Source organism: Leptodactylus fuscus, chromosome 3 (assembly GCF_031893055.1).
Source record: "Leptodactylus fuscus isolate aLepFus1 chromosome 3, aLepFus1.hap2, whole genome shotgun sequence".
NCBI classification, from domain to species: Eukaryota; Metazoa; Chordata; class Amphibia; order Anura; family Leptodactylidae; genus Leptodactylus; species Leptodactylus fuscus.
The window spans coordinates 242481002-242499219 of NC_134267.1; the positions used below are offsets into that span (position 1 = coordinate 242481002).

At 49.7% G+C, this 18218-nt stretch overlaps 1 protein-coding gene across 2 annotated transcripts; it reads left to right on the forward strand.

Moving 5' to 3' along the window:
• The first annotated feature begins 2629 nt into the window (after positions 1-2629).
• LOC142198370 (uridine-cytidine kinase-like 1) lies at positions 2630-16711 on the forward strand. 2 transcript variants are annotated; one of them, XM_075269371.1, is made up of 15 exons: positions 2630-2747; positions 8095-8294; positions 8372-8478; positions 8571-8741; positions 8834-8905; positions 8990-9179; positions 9339-9400; positions 10589-10605; positions 13798-13896; positions 13983-14076; positions 14159-14221; positions 14444-14566; positions 15444-15551; positions 15722-15878; positions 16031-16711. In XM_075269371.1, exons 1-15 carry the CDS (start codon positions 2653-2655, stop codon positions 16108-16110), a joined length of 1638 nt encoding a protein of 545 aa, XP_075125472.1. In that variant the 5' UTR covers positions 2630-2652; the 3' UTR covers positions 16111-16711. The 2 variants fall into 2 exon arrangements, with proteins under 2 accessions (XP_075125472.1, XP_075125470.1); XM_075269369.1 differs by lacking the exon at positions 10589-10605 and adding an exon at positions 11026-11045.
• The last annotated feature ends 1507 nt before the right edge of the window (positions 16712-18218 follow it).

The following is an 18218-nucleotide window of genomic DNA, read 5'->3' on the forward strand; positions in this document are numbered from 1 at the left end:
TAATAAAAAGTGACCAAAGCAAAAGCAATTCCCCAAAATGGTAGAGGAGGAGGTGATGGTTCAACAGTGTCAAATGCTGCCGAGCAATCCAGAATAATAAGAGTAGGTCATCACTGGATTTAGCCGTTGCAGTAGAGTGCAGAGCGCGGAAACCAGATTGTAAGGGGTCAAGAAGAGAGATAGGGGATTAAACAAGAATAGACCAAGTGTTCCAAAATTTTAGAGATGAAGGGGAGGTTAGAGACGGGTTGATAGCAGTACAGGACGGGTCTAGGGAGGGTTTCTTCAGCAACAGGGTTATGGCAGCATGTTTGAAAGAGGATGGGAAAATTCTAGAAGAGAGAGCGAGAGGTTAAAGGGGTTGGCCACGTTTAGACCAATATTGACAAACAAATGTACAATAAAAAGATATACAATTTCCCAATATACTTTCTGTATCACTTCCTCACGGTTTTCTAGATCTCGGCTTGCTGTCATTCATTCTGTTCCTTCTAGAGGATAAAACTCTGACCATGGTCATGTGATGTACGGTCCATGGTCATGTGATGTACGGTCCATGGTCATGTGATTTACGGTTCATGGTCATGTGATTTACGGTCCATGGTCATGTGATGTACGGTCCATGGTCATGTGATGTACGGTCCATGGTCATGTGATGTACGGTCCATGGTCATGTGATGTACGGTCCATGGTCATGTGATGTACGGTCCATGGTCATGTGATGTACGGTCCATGGTCATGTGATGAGCACACAGGTACACAGCTGATTACCAGGCAGGTGTCCGATTATTGTGCTGTGACTGTAACGAGCGGCACCTGTGTGCTCATCACATGACCATGGACCGTAAATCACATGACCATGGTCAGAGTTTTATCCTCTAGAAGGAACAGAATGAATGACAGCAAGCCGAAATCTAGAAAACCGTGAGGAAGTGATACAGAAAGTCTATTGGGAAATTGTGTATCTTTTTATTGTACATTTGTTTGTCAATATTGGTCTAAACGTGGCCAACCCCTTTAAATATTTTAGTAAGGTAAGTTGTGACAGCAGGCGACAGATAAGGTGACATCAAATATGTAACAAACTATACATCTAATTAATTATACAATATTGACTATATAATTAAATATAATTCATCCCATCCTTGTGGAGTCTGTAACTTTATCCGGACTCCATTTAAAATAGTCATTGACTCCTCTGGGTGATGAAAATTAATAGGGACGTATTTACATAGAATGGCGCAGGAGCGGACAGGGGAGCACAATATGGAGGTATTAATGGTAACGGGTCTCACATCTGGATGGGATCAGTCAGTCCCCGCTCAGTAAGGGTGCATTCAGACTACGTAACGCCGGGCGTGTATGAGAGCCGTACACGCCGGCATTACGGCAGACTGCCGAACACTTCCCATTCACTTCAATGGGAGCGCTCGTAAACGCCGCTGTTACGAGCGCTCCCATTGAAGTGAATGGGAAGTGTTCGGCAGTCTGCCGTAATGCCGGCGTGTACGGCTCTCATACACGCCCGGCGTTACGTAGTCTGAATGCACCCTAAGGGTGCATTCACACTGAGTAAACGCTAGCTTATTCTGAACGTAAAACACGTTCAGAATAAGCGGCGTCTAAAGCAGCTCCATTCATTTCTATGGGAGCGGGGATACGAGCGCTCCCCATAGAAATGAATGGGCTGCTTCTTTCACTCCGTGCAGTCCCATTGAAGTGAATGGGGAGTGCCGGCGTATACGCTCCGGCATGAGCAGAGCTTGCCGTATACGCCGGCACTCCCCATTCACTTCAATGGGACTGCACGGAGTGAAAGAAGCAGCCCATTCATTTCTATGGGGAGCGCTCGTATCCCCGCTCCCATAGAAATGAATGGAGCTGCTTTAGACGCCGCTTATTCTGAACGTGTTTTACATTCAGAATAAGCTAGCGTTTACTCAGTGTGAATGCACCCTAATATTGGTCAGTCACGGGTCTAGCACTGATGGTCAGTCACGCATCTGGTCGGGAAAGTCAGTCATTGCTTCAGTAATGGTGGATGGTCATGCATCCATTTGGGGGTCACAGGAACAGCCCTGGTGGTCAGTCACTGTTTAGTCACAGTGGTCAGTCACAGGATCAGCCCTGGTGATCAATTACTGTCTGGCCATAGTGGTCAGCCCTGGTGGTCGGTCACTGTGGTCAGTCACTATCAGGTCGCCGTGGTCAGTCACTCCCTGGTCAGTCACGTCAGTCTCTTTTCGGTCACTGCTCTCCTGTTTTCCTCCTCACTGACGTTTCCCGCTCATTTTCTCCTCAGCCGCTCTCTGGAGACTCAGCGACCAATCACATTGCAGCTGTTATGTCCGTGACGCGGCTGTCATGATGAGAGCAGCCATCTGATTGGTTCACTTCTGAAGCCAAACGATACTTCATGCACTAGACAACGCTGTACGCGGAGAGGGCCGAGAAATGTAGGCGGGAGATGACGCGGAGGAGGCCGGAGGTCTGTGCTGTGCTGAGGCCGGTGCGGGGCTTGTGACGCGGCGGAGGCCGGGCGGTGAGCACGGACATGTGGCTGATGACGCGGAGGAGGCCGGTGTGGGGTGTGGGGGCTGATGACGCGGAGGAGGCCGGTGACGCGGGGGATGCCGGATCTTGTAGTTTGTGATGCTGCGCACTTGTTCCGGCATGGAGAAGAGAGCGGCGGAGAAGAGAAGCAGCGGAGAGATGGAGGGGGAGCCTGGGAGGAGCAGGACACACAGGTAGGGAGCGTGTGGTGTGGGTGGGGTCTGTCAGTGATGGCTGATGTCAGTGTGGCCCCCGGGTTGTGTACAGTGGGGCCCCCGGGTGTAGTGACAGCTGGACAGTGACTAGACACAAGGGATTCACTTCCTTAAAAATTTTCGAAAAATGTCTGGATTTGTCTGACCTTGAATTTTTTGGGGTTTGTCTCCCACAAATGATTCTAGTTTGGCGTCTCCTCCGCCCCCGGAGTATAATAAGTGGTGACCTCTGACCTCTCTCCGCACCGCTCCATGGCGTCCGGTTTTCGCCCACAGGTGCTTTCGGCCTCGCTCAATGTCTTGGTTGGCGCAATCAGGGCCCAATCACAGACCTCAGTGGTGACCTCTGACCTCTCTCCGCACCGCTCCTGGCGTCCGGTTTTCGCCCACAGGTGCTTTCGGCCTCGCTCAATGTCTTGGTTGGCGCAATCAGGGCCCAATCACAGACCTCAGGGGTGACCTCAGCGGGTGATGCTGAAGACCGGACGCCCAGGAGACGAGAGTGAAGTTTTTATTTTGTTGGCACCTCCACTCCTGAAACTCGCTGGAGAACCTCACGAATATTAGTGACACCAATCTCCTGAAGGTTCACCTGTCGATAATCCTGAGATCATATGCTCCCCTCTGGAGCACGCACCTCCCGTCTCCTCTTATGTACATGGGGGATTTATCATTCTTTCTGCGACCGTTTCTGGTGTAGGATCAAAGCCGAACAGATGGTTTTTGGGTCAACATTTGCACCCCCTCAAGCCTCTTCTGATGGGGGTGTTTATCAGGTGGGAGTGTGGCCCTATTATATTTTACATTGGCTCCTGGATGGTGTCGGTTTCAGTTTCTGGTGCAGGCGAGGCGTCTTAATTCATTCAATGTCATCTTATCCCCTATCGACCTCAGATCACGAGAACTGGGGTGCATTATAGCAGCACCTGAAAGCCCCTCCGCCCAAATGTTATTATTCTCTAACACCATAGTATAGGCCATAGTGATGTGAACGGTGCAGTTACCCAGTGGGCACGTCGTGCACTTCATAGAGCTCTACGACAGGCCCTCCAGCTGGTCATGTGATCAGAAGACCTGACAATTCACACACCCGCCTATAGTCGTGAAGCCTTGATGTTCTCATAGACTTAAAGGGGCTCTATCAGCAAAATCATGCTGATAGAGCCCCACATATGCGTGAATAGCCTTTAAAAAGGCTATTCAGGCACCGGTAATTTTATATTAAACTACCCCCCAGTTTTAAAAAATTAACCTAAAAAAGAATGTGATCTACTTACGGATTGTGCACGCTGGGCGGGCATTCAGGGTGTGTCTTCATCTTCCTCCACGCCTCTTCTTCCTCCGATGTCCTCCGGTCCCGTCTTCTTCCAGCGATCGCTCGTGGACACTGATATGAAAAAACAGCCTGGGCGCATGCGCAGTAGCATGCGGCTTCTACTACGGCTACTGCGCATGCGCCCCGGCTATCACTTGCCGTTCGCGAGCGCTGGAGGAAGACGGGACCGGAGGACATCGGAGGAAGAAGAGGCGGGGATGAAGATGAAGACACACCCTGAATGCCCGCCCAGGGTGCACGTTCGGTAAGTAGAGCACATTCTTTTTTAGGTTATTATTTTAAAACGGGGGGGGGTAGTTTAATATAAAATTACCGATGCCTGAATAGCCTTTTTAAAGGCTATTCACGCATATGTGGGGCTCTATCAGCATGATTTTGCTGATAGAGCCCCTTTAAAGGGATCCTATCACTCAGACACAATATTTTCTTGGTACCACGTAGGTATAAACTTAAGAAAGGCTATTCTTCTCCTACCTTTCGTCGTCTTCTCCGCGCCGGCGTTCGCCTACAATCCTGGTTCTTGTCGGTGTGCAAATTAACTCTCTTGCAGCACTGGGGGCGGGCCCCAGCACTCAGACAACACTGGGGGCGTCCCCAATGCTACGAGAGAACTCTCTCCAGCGCCACCTCCATCTTTGTCAGCAGGGTCCTCTTCAGCCTCTTCTTCCGGCAGTGGCTTGTAACTTCTAGGCCTCGGGCAGAGGAGACTGCGCATGCCCACAGGCCACGAGAAAATGACCGCTTACAATACTGTGCAAGAAGCCATTTTCTCATGGCCTGTGGGCATGCGCATCTGCTCTGCCCGAGGCCTAGAAGTTACAAGCCACCGCCAGAAGAAGAGGCTGAAGAGGACGATGCTAAAGAAGATGGAGGTGGCGCTGGAGAGAGTTCTCTTGCAGTGGTGACGCTCCCAGTGTTGTCTGAGCGCTGGGGCCCGCCCCCAGTGCTGTGAGAGAGTTAATTTGCACACCGACAAGAACCGGGATTGTAGGCGAACGACGGCGCAGAGAAGACGACGAAAGATTGAAGAATAGCCTTTCTTAAAGCTATACCTACATGGTACCTAGAAAAAATTGTGTCTGAGTGATAGGATGCCTTTAAAAAAAATACAAAAAAACTAAGGACTTCCCATTGGTGTGTGAACCGGCAGGTCAGTGTTGTGGTCACATGACCATACACAGGACCTGTTCTGGAGCTCTATAAGGTGAATGGTGCACTTGCTGAGAGGCTGCATCATTCATTACACCCCTTAGTATTCCCCCTACTACAGGTTTACATGTCATAAAATTTGCTGGAGGGGTATTTGAATGGAGTGGTGGGCCCCATTCAATTAAATAGGACCCCCAGAGATAGCCACACTATGTACTTCAGCCCATTAAAATGAATGGAGTTCAGGCGCAGTGTCTGACCACTGGTCTATTCAGACAGAGGTGCAAAGCACCCCGGTTCTCCTGGTTGACTGGGATCAAAACCCCCACCCCCAACAATCTGCAACTTATCCCTTATCCCAAGCTGATTTCAAAGACAAACCCCTCTAAGAGTGATTTAGGCGTAAAATGTCTCTACAAACTTTCCCCATATTGTATGAACAGAAGGATGGACACTTAATGCAGGTCTGAAGGAGTCCAAACCCAGCTCTGATACGCTATGTGGAGCACAGAGGAGGTCAGCGCTCCAGAGAGGAGCACATAACTTCACTATAGACTGTCTGTAACCTATCCAGTAACACCTTACACAAAGGCTCATGTGCAAACATGGTTAAGAAGTCTCTTACTGGAACACTTCTCTAAGTGGATGTCTCCTGGGTGGATGGGGGTGTCTATATGATGAGGAGGGGGTTGTCCTGACCTGTAGAGTCTGGGGCCCATATACTTATACTCCTCCTCTCAATGGTTGCTTCCCCCTCCCTGGTGTGTGGTCGGGGTCTCTCCTGATCACTCAGCTGCTGTCCCTGGATATTTTTAGCACTGTGCTAAGGGTCTCCCTATATTTGGCTGGGCCATTGCTCTGGCTCCTTACACCTCATTAAGATGAATGCCTGCTGTGGACAATGGTATCTGCCTGCTACTATCTAGAATACAAGAGGGAAGCAAGTGAGGAGATTTGGACTGCAAGAGTGACGTGGGGGGGAGACGGGAACCGTAGGAAAGGAGTAACATGGAGGGGGGGGGGATGTGAACGGTGGGAAATAGCCTTGTCAAGGAGCGGGTGGATATGACAGGAAACTTACTTTTATCATCCTGGGAGAGGAGTGTAGGGTGACTGAGATGTGGACTGCAGGAGGGGAGCACAGGGTGGGAGAGATGGGGACTGCAGGAGGAGAGCACAGGGTGGGAGAGATGGGGACTGCAGGAGGAGAGCACAGGGTGGGAGAGATGGGGACTGCAGGAGGAGAGCACAGGGTGGGAGAGATGGGGACTGCAGGAGGAGAGCACAGGGTGGGAGAGATGGGGACTGCAGGAGGAGAGCACAGGGTGGGAGAGATGGGGACTGCAGGAGGAGAGCACAGGGTGGGAGAGATGGGGACTGCAGGAGGAGAGCACAGGGTGGGAGAGATGGGGACTGCAGGAGGAGAGCACAGGGTGGGAGAGATGGGGACTGCAGGAGGAGAGCACAGGGTGGGAGAGATGGGGACTGCAGGAGGAGAGCACAGGGTGGGAGAGATGGGGACTGCAGGAGGAGAGCACAGGGTGGGAGAGATGGGGACTGCAGGAGGAGAGCACAGGGTGGGAGAGATGGGGACTGCAGGAGGAGAGCACAGGGTGGGAGAGATGGGGACTGCAGGAGGAGAGCACAGGGTGGGAGAGATGGGGACTGCAGGAGCAGAGCACAGGGTGGGAGAGATGGGGACTGCAGGAGGAGAGCACAGGGTGGGAGAGATCGGGAGCACAGGGTGGGAGAGATGGGGACTGCAGGAGAGGAGCACAGGGCGGGAGAGATGGGGACTGCAGGAGGGGAGCACAGGGTGGGAGAGATGGGGAGCACAGGGCAAGGGGAGATGGGGACTGCAGGAGGGGAGCACAGGGTGGGAGAGATGGGGACTGCAGGAGGGGAGCACAGGGTGGGAGAGATGGGGAGCACAGGGCAAGGGGAGATGGGGACTGCAGGAGGGGAGCACAGGGTGGGAGAGATGGGGACTGCAGGAGGGGAGCACAGGGCAAGGGAAGATGGGGACTGCAGGAGGGGAGCACAGGGCAAGGGAAGATGGGGACTGCAGGAGGGGAGCACAGGGCAAGGGAAGATGGGGACTGCAGGAGGGGAGCACAGGGCAAGGGAAGATGGGGACTGCAGGAGGGGAGCACAGGGCAAGGGAAGATGGGGACTGCAGGAGGGGAGCACAGGGTGGGAGAGATGGGGACTGCAGGAGGGGAGCACAGGGTGGGAGAGATGGGGACTGCAGGAGGGGAGCACAGGGTGGGAGAGATGGGGACTGCAGGAGGGGAGCACAGGGTGGGAGAGATGGGGACTGCAGGAGGGGAGCACAGGGTGGGAGAGATGGGGACTGCAGGAGGGGAGCACAGGGTGGGAGAGATGGGGACTGCAGGAGGGGAGCACAGGGTGGGAGAGATGGGGACTGCAGGAGGGGAGCACAGGGTGGGAGAGATGGGGACTGCAGGAGGGGAGCACAGGGTGGGAGAGATGGGGACTGCAGGAGGGGAGCACAGGGTGGGAGAGATGGGGACTGCAGGAGGGGAGCACAGGGTGGGAGAGATGGGGACTGCAGGAGGGGAGCACAGGGTGGGAGAGATGGGGACTGCAGGAGGGGAGCACAGGGTGGGAGAGATGGGGACTGCAGGAGGAGAGCACAGGGTGGGAGAGATGGGGACTGCAGGAGGGGAGCACAGGCCAGGGGGAGATGTGGACCGTGGGAGGGAAGAGCAGGGCAGGAGAGATGGGGACCGCAAGAGGGGACTGTGGGGGAAAAAGCCTTGCAAGTAAGGTGGTGAATGTCAAATTAGGGGACACTCACCTTTACCTTCCTGTGTTCAGTGACAGTGGAGAGGACTCTTTGGACACCCTGCTCACCAGACTGCCTCTCACCCCGAGTTTGTCACCCCGGAAACGCACCACCAGCCAGAGTAAGACGGAGCCTCCATTGTTGCGCACCAGTAAGAGGACCATCTACACGGCAGGACGCCCTCCCTGGTACAATGAGTCGGGTACCCCATTCAAGGAAGCCTTTGTCATAGGTAAGAAAGCGTCACAGAGCATAACGTTGCCTTGCGCCTTATACAAGATTATTATAACATCCTTTCTCCTCCTCCAGGTCTGTGCGGGGGCAGCGCGTCTGGGAAGACGACTGTAGCCAATAAGATTATAGAAGCTCTAGACGTGCCGTGGGTGGTGCTGCTGTCCATGGATTGCTTCTATAAGGTAGATGCACCTTTCCCCCATCCCATAGAGAGGGTGCCAGTCTCGTCCTGGCCATGGAGAATGATCTCATGGTGCTTGGTTGTGTCTTCCAGATCCTCACTAAGGAGCAGCAGGAATCGGCGGCCAGGAATGAGTATAATTTCGATCATCCTGATGCGTTTGACTTCGATCTGCTGGTCAGCGTCCTACGCAAACTGAAGAAAGGAAAGAGTGTGAAAGTGCCGGTGTACGACTTCACCACGCACAGCCGCCGCAAGGACTGGGTAAGTGACCTTCCCCCTTCCCCATAGTGAATTCACATAGGAACCCCCTTCTATGACCACCGTCATGTGACCCCATCTCTCATGCCTTGCAGAAAACAGTCTATGGCGCCAACGTGGTCATATTTGAAGGAATTCTCGCCTTCGCCAACAAGGAGCTTCTGAAGGTAAAGTGTCTTTAAAATCAGAGCCAAAGGTCCCCCTCACTCCCCCCACCCCATCATGTGAATATGCCACTTTTTTTGTCTCAGCTTTTGGATATGAAGGTGTTTGTAGACACAGACTCTGACATTCGGCTGGTCCGGCGGTTGAAGCGTGATATCACAGAGCGAGGCCGCGACATTGTTGGGGTGATCAAGCAGTACAATAAGTTTGTAAAGCCGGCGTTTGAGCAGTATATAGAACCCACGGTACAACTGGCGGATATCGTGGTGCCCCGAGGTAAGCTGCACCCTGATGGTGTATACACTTAGGACCTCTGCTCTACCTGAATATGGGAGGTATTGTGTACACCTCTATCCTGGGATCTTTCCTCTACCTGTATACGGAAGGTATAGTATACACTTGTACTGGGGCTATAACACTAGTTTTGTCTTTTAGGGGGTGAGAACTCTGTGGCCCTGGATCTCATTGTTCAGCATGTGCACAGTCAGCTAGAGAAGGTGAGTAGTGGCCAGTATAGCGCGCCCTCTCTGCTGACATCATTCTGATTCTGTTACATGAATTCCTCTTCCATTGGATCTATGTACATGTATATGTATGACCTGGAGGTTGCCCTGCTTTGACCAGTGCTGTCATATACGACTGAGCAGTCAGGATGGTCTATTCACTGATAGATAGCCGTGTGTCTGCTTGTACCTGAGTTCAGGTGTACAAGGTGCCTGAGATTCTCCCCCTCCCCTTTGTAGTCCAGGCCACCACTGCCCCTCCCCTTATACCCCTTACTGCAGTATAGCTCTGAAGAGCACCAGATTGGCAGACCTGAGTATTACCATATGAGGCTGATCTGTACATGTGCCCGTGTGGTTTCTGGGATCTCCTAACCTGCATGATTGAGGCAGGTACCTTGCAGTCTGCCATGTAAGCTGTTGTACAGATGGAGCAGTCCTCTGTGCAGCACTGCTTGAGATCACCGTCTTTAACTCTTTTAACAACCTGCAGAGGTAAAGACTCTAACCCCAGGAGTTAATGAAACTGCTCGATAGCATGCCTGTCACTGTAACACTCACTGCATGCCCTGCCCGTCCTGTATCCTCCATGTCATGTCCTAGTTTGCATCTCATTTACCTCATCCTTTCTTCTTCCTGTGCGCTTAACTCATCGTTCTCTCATCTGCTGTTTAGCTCCTCTCTCTTCCTCTGCTGCTCTTATATCCTCCTCTCTCTTCCTCTGCTGCTCTTATATCCTCCTCTCTCATACCTTTTTGGCTCTGTCTTCCTCTGCTGCTTGCTTCACTCTTTCTCTCTTCCTCTGACCCTTTATACCTCATACTCTCACTTACCTCAACTTTTTCTCTCTTTTTCCCTCTGCTCTTCTCTTACCTTACCCTCTCTCTCTCTTCCTTTGCCTCTCACTTACCTCATCCTCTCTTTCTCTCTTCGTCCTCCTCTGCCTCTCCTCTCACTTTCTTTCATTCGCTCTCTTCTTCTGCCTCTCGCTTATCTCGTCCTCTCTCTCTGTTCCTGTCTTGTCTCATCTTCTCTCTCTTACCTGTCTCCACCTCTCCTCCTCACATTTGTTCCCTCATACCCCATGTTTCATGTTGTTTTCCTTCTCTCTTTCTAACCGTACCTGTGTGGTCCTGCGTGCTGTGCCGTTAATCCTTGGTTGACCTGTTGATTGCTGTGCAGCGGGAGATCACGGTGAGGTAGGATTCTGGGGTATCTATGGGGGGTGGAGGGTTTCTTGGGGGTTACAGGGAATGTGAAGGGTTTGGTATTTTTATTATCTACAAAACCATTTGAGGGTTGTCCAGAGCCGGCAGACACCACCACTGCTATGTCGCGGCCCTACTGTCTTCTCCTCCTAGTACTACAACTACTACTCTCACGTCGCCGCTGTCTTGTCTTGGTACTTCTCACATCACTGGTGTAACCTACTCACACTCCTCCACCTCAGTGCCAAGGACCCGTCTGGTTTACAGATTTTCTTCTTCCATTGATGGGTTTTGACCCTCCATCTTTGTCTCACCTTCATGAACATTCTCAGGACTTCTCTAGTCATCGCCTCATTTCTTGTCTTTTCCTTTTATTGTATATCCCCGTGTTTTCTCCTCCATACTCTGCAGAGGATGCAGCGCTGGGACATGTGAGCGGCCTGTTTTCTGCATGTGTGATTTTCCACAGACGTGTTATAGTGCATGCTAAGAACACGGCTCTGCTACGCCAATGAAGGCGTGACAGTCTAGAGCTTGTGTCGTGTGTGGTGTTCCTTTCATCTGGTTGTTTGCTTGGGTGTTACATCGTCACATTGGTTTTTGTTCTTCAGAAGCAGCAACTGGTGTCACCAATTCTCCCTTTCTCAAGGGCCAGAAGAAAGATGGGGCTAATGGGAAGATGTCGGCCTGAGGGTCTTGTCATGGTTGGCTAGTGACCTACAATTCTGGGATGGGGACTGTCCGATCTTTTTGGGATATTTTTATTCTGTTTGAGTCAGATGGTGGCTGCGACAACACAAGTACCCTTTTATGTTTGAGTGAAGATGTTGGACTTAGGTGCCTTTAAGGAGTTATGCAGTTCAGTGGATAAGCCCACTCACTAATATATATGCTGGCCCTTTTATCCTGACTGAGCTCAGAGCAATGCGCTACAGAGAATTAAAATTTTTATGCATACAAAAAAAATTTGATCATCCAATGATCGAACATTTGGGCCATTAGTTGCTAATAGAATTGAGCAATTGTGTTCAGAAAAGATCGGATTCCGATCGGCGATCGAGAAAATTTCACGATCGCGATCGGAATTCCGAACACGATCTTTTTAGGTGGGATCGAGATCGGTGATTTTTCCCACAGTGCTTTGCTACTGGCCAAGCATTGTGGGAAAAGCTAACAATGTTAGCCTTCATACTGAGTATACGCTCCACTCATTCTGAGCGGAGTGTATACTCCGTGTGAAGGCTCCGCTGCGGTTCCATAGGAATGAATGGAAGCAAACGGCACACAGCCTTAACCCCCTGCGCGCCGGCTGCATCCATTCATTGTAATGGGAGACTAGCTATCATCTCTAGTAGCTACTTACCTGCAGAAATGGCTGGTCGGTGCCCGGTGTTCTCGTTCTTCTTCGCCTCGCTGCCCCCGCCTCCCAGGTTAGTGTTAAAGAGCTAGGAAGAAGGCGGGGCTTGTGACTTAGGAGAGTGTGGCCGGGTACAGGGCGGGGAGACGTGACGTCTACCCTCCCAGTACCCGCCCACACTCTCCTAACCTGGGAGGCAGGGGGCAGCGAGGCGAAGAAGAACGAGAACACCGGGCACCGGACCAGCCATCTCTGCAGGTAAGTGGACACCAGGGGGGACTAAGTAGCCAGAGGATTAAAAAAATTACTACACAGCGCGAATTCTAACAATTAAAGCGTTCAATTGTTAGATTCCATGCTGTATAGTGAATAGGATTGCTTTTAAAATCTGATCTCCGATTAGTAAAAAAATCCCATTGACTTGCATTGGATCGGAATTGGGATTGAGATCGGGTTCGAATGAAAAATGATCGGAAATCGGATTTCAAAATAGATCCTGAAAAGTCAAGATCGGCTCAACCCTAGTCGCTAATAATATGCACATGTACATGGGTCACTTATCAAGAATGAGCATTCCCAGGAAGTAATTGTTCTTTACATTGACCATTGACATTGACCATTGACTCCATTGACCATGACTCCAGTTGGAAGTTGTTGAGTTGATTGTTGGAAAGGCGTGACCATTTATATTGGGTCCAATAGTTGTTGAGCTGGATTTTGGAGAGTAACTGTTCATGTTGGGTTGGTCTTTGTCTTATCTTGAGCCTTGATTGGATCCAGGTAGTTGTTGGGCTGGTCGTTGTGTTTTAGTGACCATTGATAATGAATTGGGTCTGATTACGAGTTGTTGGGCCGGTTTTCTGTTTCAGTGACTATTGATAATGCATTGGATTTGGTTAGGAGTCGTTGGGCTGGTCATCATGTTTTAGTGACCGTTGATGACGCATTAGATCTGGTTGGAGCTGTTGGGCCAGTTTTGGGTTTCAGTGACCCTAGATGATGGATTGGATCTGGTTAGGCGTTGCTGGGCTGGTCATCATATTTTAGTGACCGTTCATGATGGATTGGATCTGGTTTGGATTAGTTGGACTGTCTGTCATGTTTTAGTGACCATTGGTGACGCATTAGATCTGGTTACGAGTTGTTGGCCTGGTTTTCTGTTTTAGTGACCATTGATGATGCATTGGATCTGGTTAGGAGTAGTTGGGCCGGTTTTGGGTTTCAGTGACCGTAGATGATGGATTGGATCTGGTTAGGATTAGTTGGGCTGGTCGTCATGTTTTAGCCACCCTTGATGATGGATTGGATCTGGTTGGGAGTTGGGCTGGTTGTGGTGTATTTTATAGACTGTTGATGATGGTTTAGTTGTTTCCTTTGATTGTCTCCTTTTTCTTATTGGTTGTGAGACTTTCTGGAGAACATATTAAAGCTGGTGCCATCAGGTTTCATAGAGTGTTATGTGGCAGAGGTTGATGTTTTCCTAGAACAAGTCCCTGGTCTGGTGATGACACCTGTCACAAGAGGACGGTGGTGGTTATTGTGATATTTCAGTGTCCTGAGATGTGAAACTCTCCGGTGTAATCCCAACCTCATGCGTTTCATCTATTCAACATCATTATCGTCCCCAGTCTTATATGTCACCTTTACTTCAGCACAACTGACACCATGTTTAGGTGGCGTTACACATGCTGTAGCGTAGTACAATGGGGACAGTAGTATAATTGTTACAGTGCATGTCTTTGATTTGCGGTGCTGGTGCCTTGTGGTGAGGTTTTTTGTTTGTTTTTGTTTCCCTGGATGAACTGATCCCCTCTTTTTGTCATTAGGGCGGCACTGGCTTCTGCTCATCAGGGGCAGCCTCTTCCTGATACCCTGAGTGTTCTTCAGAGTACCCCACAAGTGCGGGGGATGCACACGATTATCAGGTGAGATCTCTACATGACCACTACTGTACCCCCATCACAATCTCAGTGGTCACCACCAGCACTAATAAAATTATGCTTTTTCCCAGGAACAAAGAAACCAATCGAGATGAGTTCATCTTCTACTCGAAGCGTTTGATGCGTCTTCTGATCGAGCATGCGCTCTCTTTCCTGCCACTAAATGTAGGTGTTCAGGGTCTCTAAAATTACAGCAGCAAGCACAATATACAGCAGTTAACTTACCGTGGATCTTTTCTTTTTGCAGCCCGTCACAGTGGAGACCCCACAAGGGACGTTGTATCAGGGCAAAAGGTTCCATCGCCAGCGAGTAAGTCTAGAGGTCTGCATGTGCTACAGCTAATATATAACCTACCTAACGGGGGTGCCGTAGTTCTATTAATGGGTCAAAACCACTTACATGCTGGGTATACCTGGAGTAATGGGAGAGTGACTAGGGCATCTAAGTGGCATTCTGAGGAATAATATTTCCATGTATCCTAGGCTTTCAGGTCTGGATAGTAAGTTGTTTGCGTTCGTTCTCTGATTCCAGATCACAGGAGTGTCTATTCTGCGAGCTGGGGAGACCATGGAACAAGCTCTCACCGCAGTGTGTAAGGACATCCGACTAGGCAAGATCCTGATCCAGACCAACCATAATACAGGAGAACCAGAGGTGAGTGCGCAAGTGCCATGCTAAATGTATGTGATATCTATAGTATAGATGGGGAGAGTGTGGGACATGGGAAGTTTATCCTGCCCCTTTACTACTGTGCTCATCCTCGTATCCTCCCCCTTCACTTTCGTGGTCATTCTCGTATCCTGCTTCTTCACATTCGCGCTCGTCATCGTATCCTGCCACTTCACTCATGTGCTCATCCTCATATCCCGCCCTTCACTCTCGCGCTCATTCTTTTATCCTGCCCCTTTACTCCTTCCCTCGTCCTCGTATCCTGCCACTTCATTCATGTCCTCGTATCCTGACGCTTCACTCTTGCGCTCGTCCTCGTATCCCACCCCTTCACTCTCGCGCTCGTCCTCGTATCCCGCCCCTTCACTCTTGTCCTCGTATACCGCCCCTTCACTCTTGTCCTCGTATCCTGCCCCTTCACTCTTGCGCTTGTCCTCGTATCCTGCCACTCCACTCTCGTGCTCGTCCTTGTATCCTGCCCCTTCACTCTTGCGCTCGTCCTCATATCCTGCCGCTTCACTCTCGTTCTCGTATCCTGCCACTTCACTCTCGTGCTCGTCCTCGTATCTTTCCCCTTCACTCTCGTTCTCGTATTCTGCCACTTCACTCAATCCTCGTATCCTGCCGCTTCACTCTCGTCCTCGTATCTTTCCCCTTCACTCTCGTCCTCGTATCCTGCCCCTTAATTCTCGTGCTCGTCCTCGTATCCTTCCCCTTCACTCTCGTTCTCGTATCCTGCCGCTTCACTCTCGTCCTCGTATCTTTCCCCTTCACTCTCGTTCTCGTATCCTGCCCCTTCACTCTCACGCTCATCCTCATGTGTGGACTTCACAGCTCATATAATTGTCTGAACTTTCTACAGCTTCATTACCTGCGACTGCCCAAGGAGATCAGCGAGGATTATGTCATTCTGATGGACAGTACTGTGTCCACTGGAGCTGCTGCCATGATGGCGATACGTGTTCTCCTGGTAGGTGATATCACATGTATATCCATGGAGAGATGGGTTACATGGCCTTCATTAATCTGGGCACCTCCTCTTTTGCCTAGATCTGAGTTTGGTGCCTGGGATGGCGGTCACTTTTTTTTTTCTTTTACCACGGCTCATGTGATATTTGTCCATTTCTTCTGATCTTTTAGGATCATGACGTCCAAGAAGACAAAATCTTTTTGATTTCACTATTGATGGCAGAGATGGGTGTTCACTCCGTGGCATACGCTTTCCCTCGAGTTCGCATTATTACCACTGCTGTCGATAAACGGGTCAACCAGGAATTTCATATAATCCCAGGAATTGGTGAGAATGAGGCCTTCATATGTCCTGTCGCCATCGTTGTAGGGGTGGTGGATCCATCCCTTATTTACACAATGTACTACAATAGGACAATTGTGTCTGCTCAATTCCGTCTCCTTGTTATATGGTTATGTAACCCTTTAATCCCTTCACAGGTAACTTTGGTGACCGTTTCTTTGGCACTGACGCACCTTCTGACTGGTATGAGAGCGATGAATGCAACATGGACTACTGAGAGTAGTTATGTGCCAAGATCCACAGGATCGGCGGGTGAACCCTCCACTTATTTATTAGTCACTTGACCCCTCTCCTGGACATTCTTGAAGCTGGAGCTGACACATATACAGCTGACCCATCTCCATTGCCACCATAGCTGGCTCCAATCTCTCCAGAGCGCAGGGCTCCCATAAACATCACACAATGACCACAGTCACAGATTACTATGTGTGTGAGTCTGGCATATAGCACTTATATATCCTCCGCCATGACAAGTCTGTCTAGGTCTGTGTCTCTGGCCATTGCCCAAACCTGGAGATCTACCCCTTGTTACACTGAATCATTTATGAGCTCCAAAGGGACACGTCATCGGTCTCTTAACACATCATCTATTGTTCATTCCACGTCTTGGCCAGTCTTGTGACATCCGCTTCTTTATTGCAATATGTTGGGTGAGACCGCCACCCGCTATCAGGGATAAGCGCTTCGTAATACTCAGCTCTGCGGTTTCAGGGTTTGTGCCTTGTTGCGTGACAGTCACGGGTGATCTGCTGTACGACTGCTCTCAGCCCAGCATCTTTCTGTAGGAAAATAAAATGTATGTTTTAATATTGTTTTAAGTGCTGTCTGGATGTTTAACTCCATTTTGGCTTCCAAGTAATCCAAGCCGAGGCAGGAGGTTGGGGGGGAGTGCCGTAGTGAGCAGGCCTAAGAGCATAAGCGTTGTATTTTGTGGTGTGGTTCCTGAATAGACTTGTTGGACATCAGTCATAGGAGTATTCCCAACAGATATAGCATAGCCAGATGATGCACCCTAAGTATATGTTACATACGAGTCTCGTTGTGATAGAATTTTGTTATTGAGAGGCAACACGGTGGCTCAGTGGTTAGCACTGCAGCCTTGGAGTCCTGGGTTTGAATCCTGCCAGGAACAACATCTGCAAGGAGTTTGTATGTTCTCCTCGTGTTTGCGTGGATTTCCTCCCATTCTACAAAGACATACTGATGGGGAAAAGAAATGTACATTGTGATCCCTATATCATATATCCCTATATAAAAAAAAAAAAAAAATTGTTATTGGGTTATGAACCTCTAACTATAAATCTTACTTTGTCTGTGAACTTCCAACTCCTTAAAGCGATCCTATCATTAAATCACTTTTTTTTTTCTTTTTTTTTTTTGTAACACGTCGGAATAGACTTAAGGCCTTAAGAAAGGCTATTAGTCTCCTACTTTCGTTGTCTTCTCCGTGCTGCCGTGCGCCTAAAATCCCATTTTTTTTTTTCTCTGTATGTAAATGAGTTCTTTCGCAGCACTGGGGGTGGGTCCAAGTGCTCAGACAGCACTGGGGGTGGGTCCAAGTGCTCAGATAGCACTGGGGGCGGCACTAATGCTGCGAAAGAACTCTCTCCAGCGCCGCCTCCTCTCCTTCTGCAGTGAGGTCTTCACCGCGTCTTCTTCCAGTGGCGGCTTGTAACTTCTAGGCCTAGGGCAAACTGACTGCGCATGCTCGTGGCCACGCACATAGTATTGTAAGCATTTTCTCATGGAGACTAACAGCCTTTCTTAAGGCTATTCCGACGAGTTAGTTAGAAAAAAAGTGATTGAATGATAGGATCCCTTTAAGTACCATTCTGGGAGGAGGGGAAATATTCCAGCCATAAAGACAATGAACACAACGTGCTGTAGTATGTGTGAAGGCTTCAAAACAATTTCCCAACAATCCGTTTATTTTATAATGACAGCCATTAGGATTTAAGATCAGTTTTTATCCAATGGAAATGATGCCTTTAGGGTGTTGCTTCCAATCAGAATTGCCACAATGTCATGCATTAAATGAAGTGCAGTGTGTACAACACCCTGAACTTGCACGAAGGAGCCTTATGTAAGAATGTGTGACAGCCAAAGCACATCAGGAATCTGTTATACATTTGCATTTACTAAAAAAAAAAGTAGAATTATGTTTAACCCTATAGGATCTCCAAACAAGACTTCCAGTGTCTCATGTACAGCTTTCTACATTAATTCCTAAGGAAGTTGCAAATACAGCCAAAGGTGAGCATAGATGGAAGAAGACTAGCCAGTGGTTCTGGGGTTATGTGATAACTAGGGTAAGTGGTAGGCCCT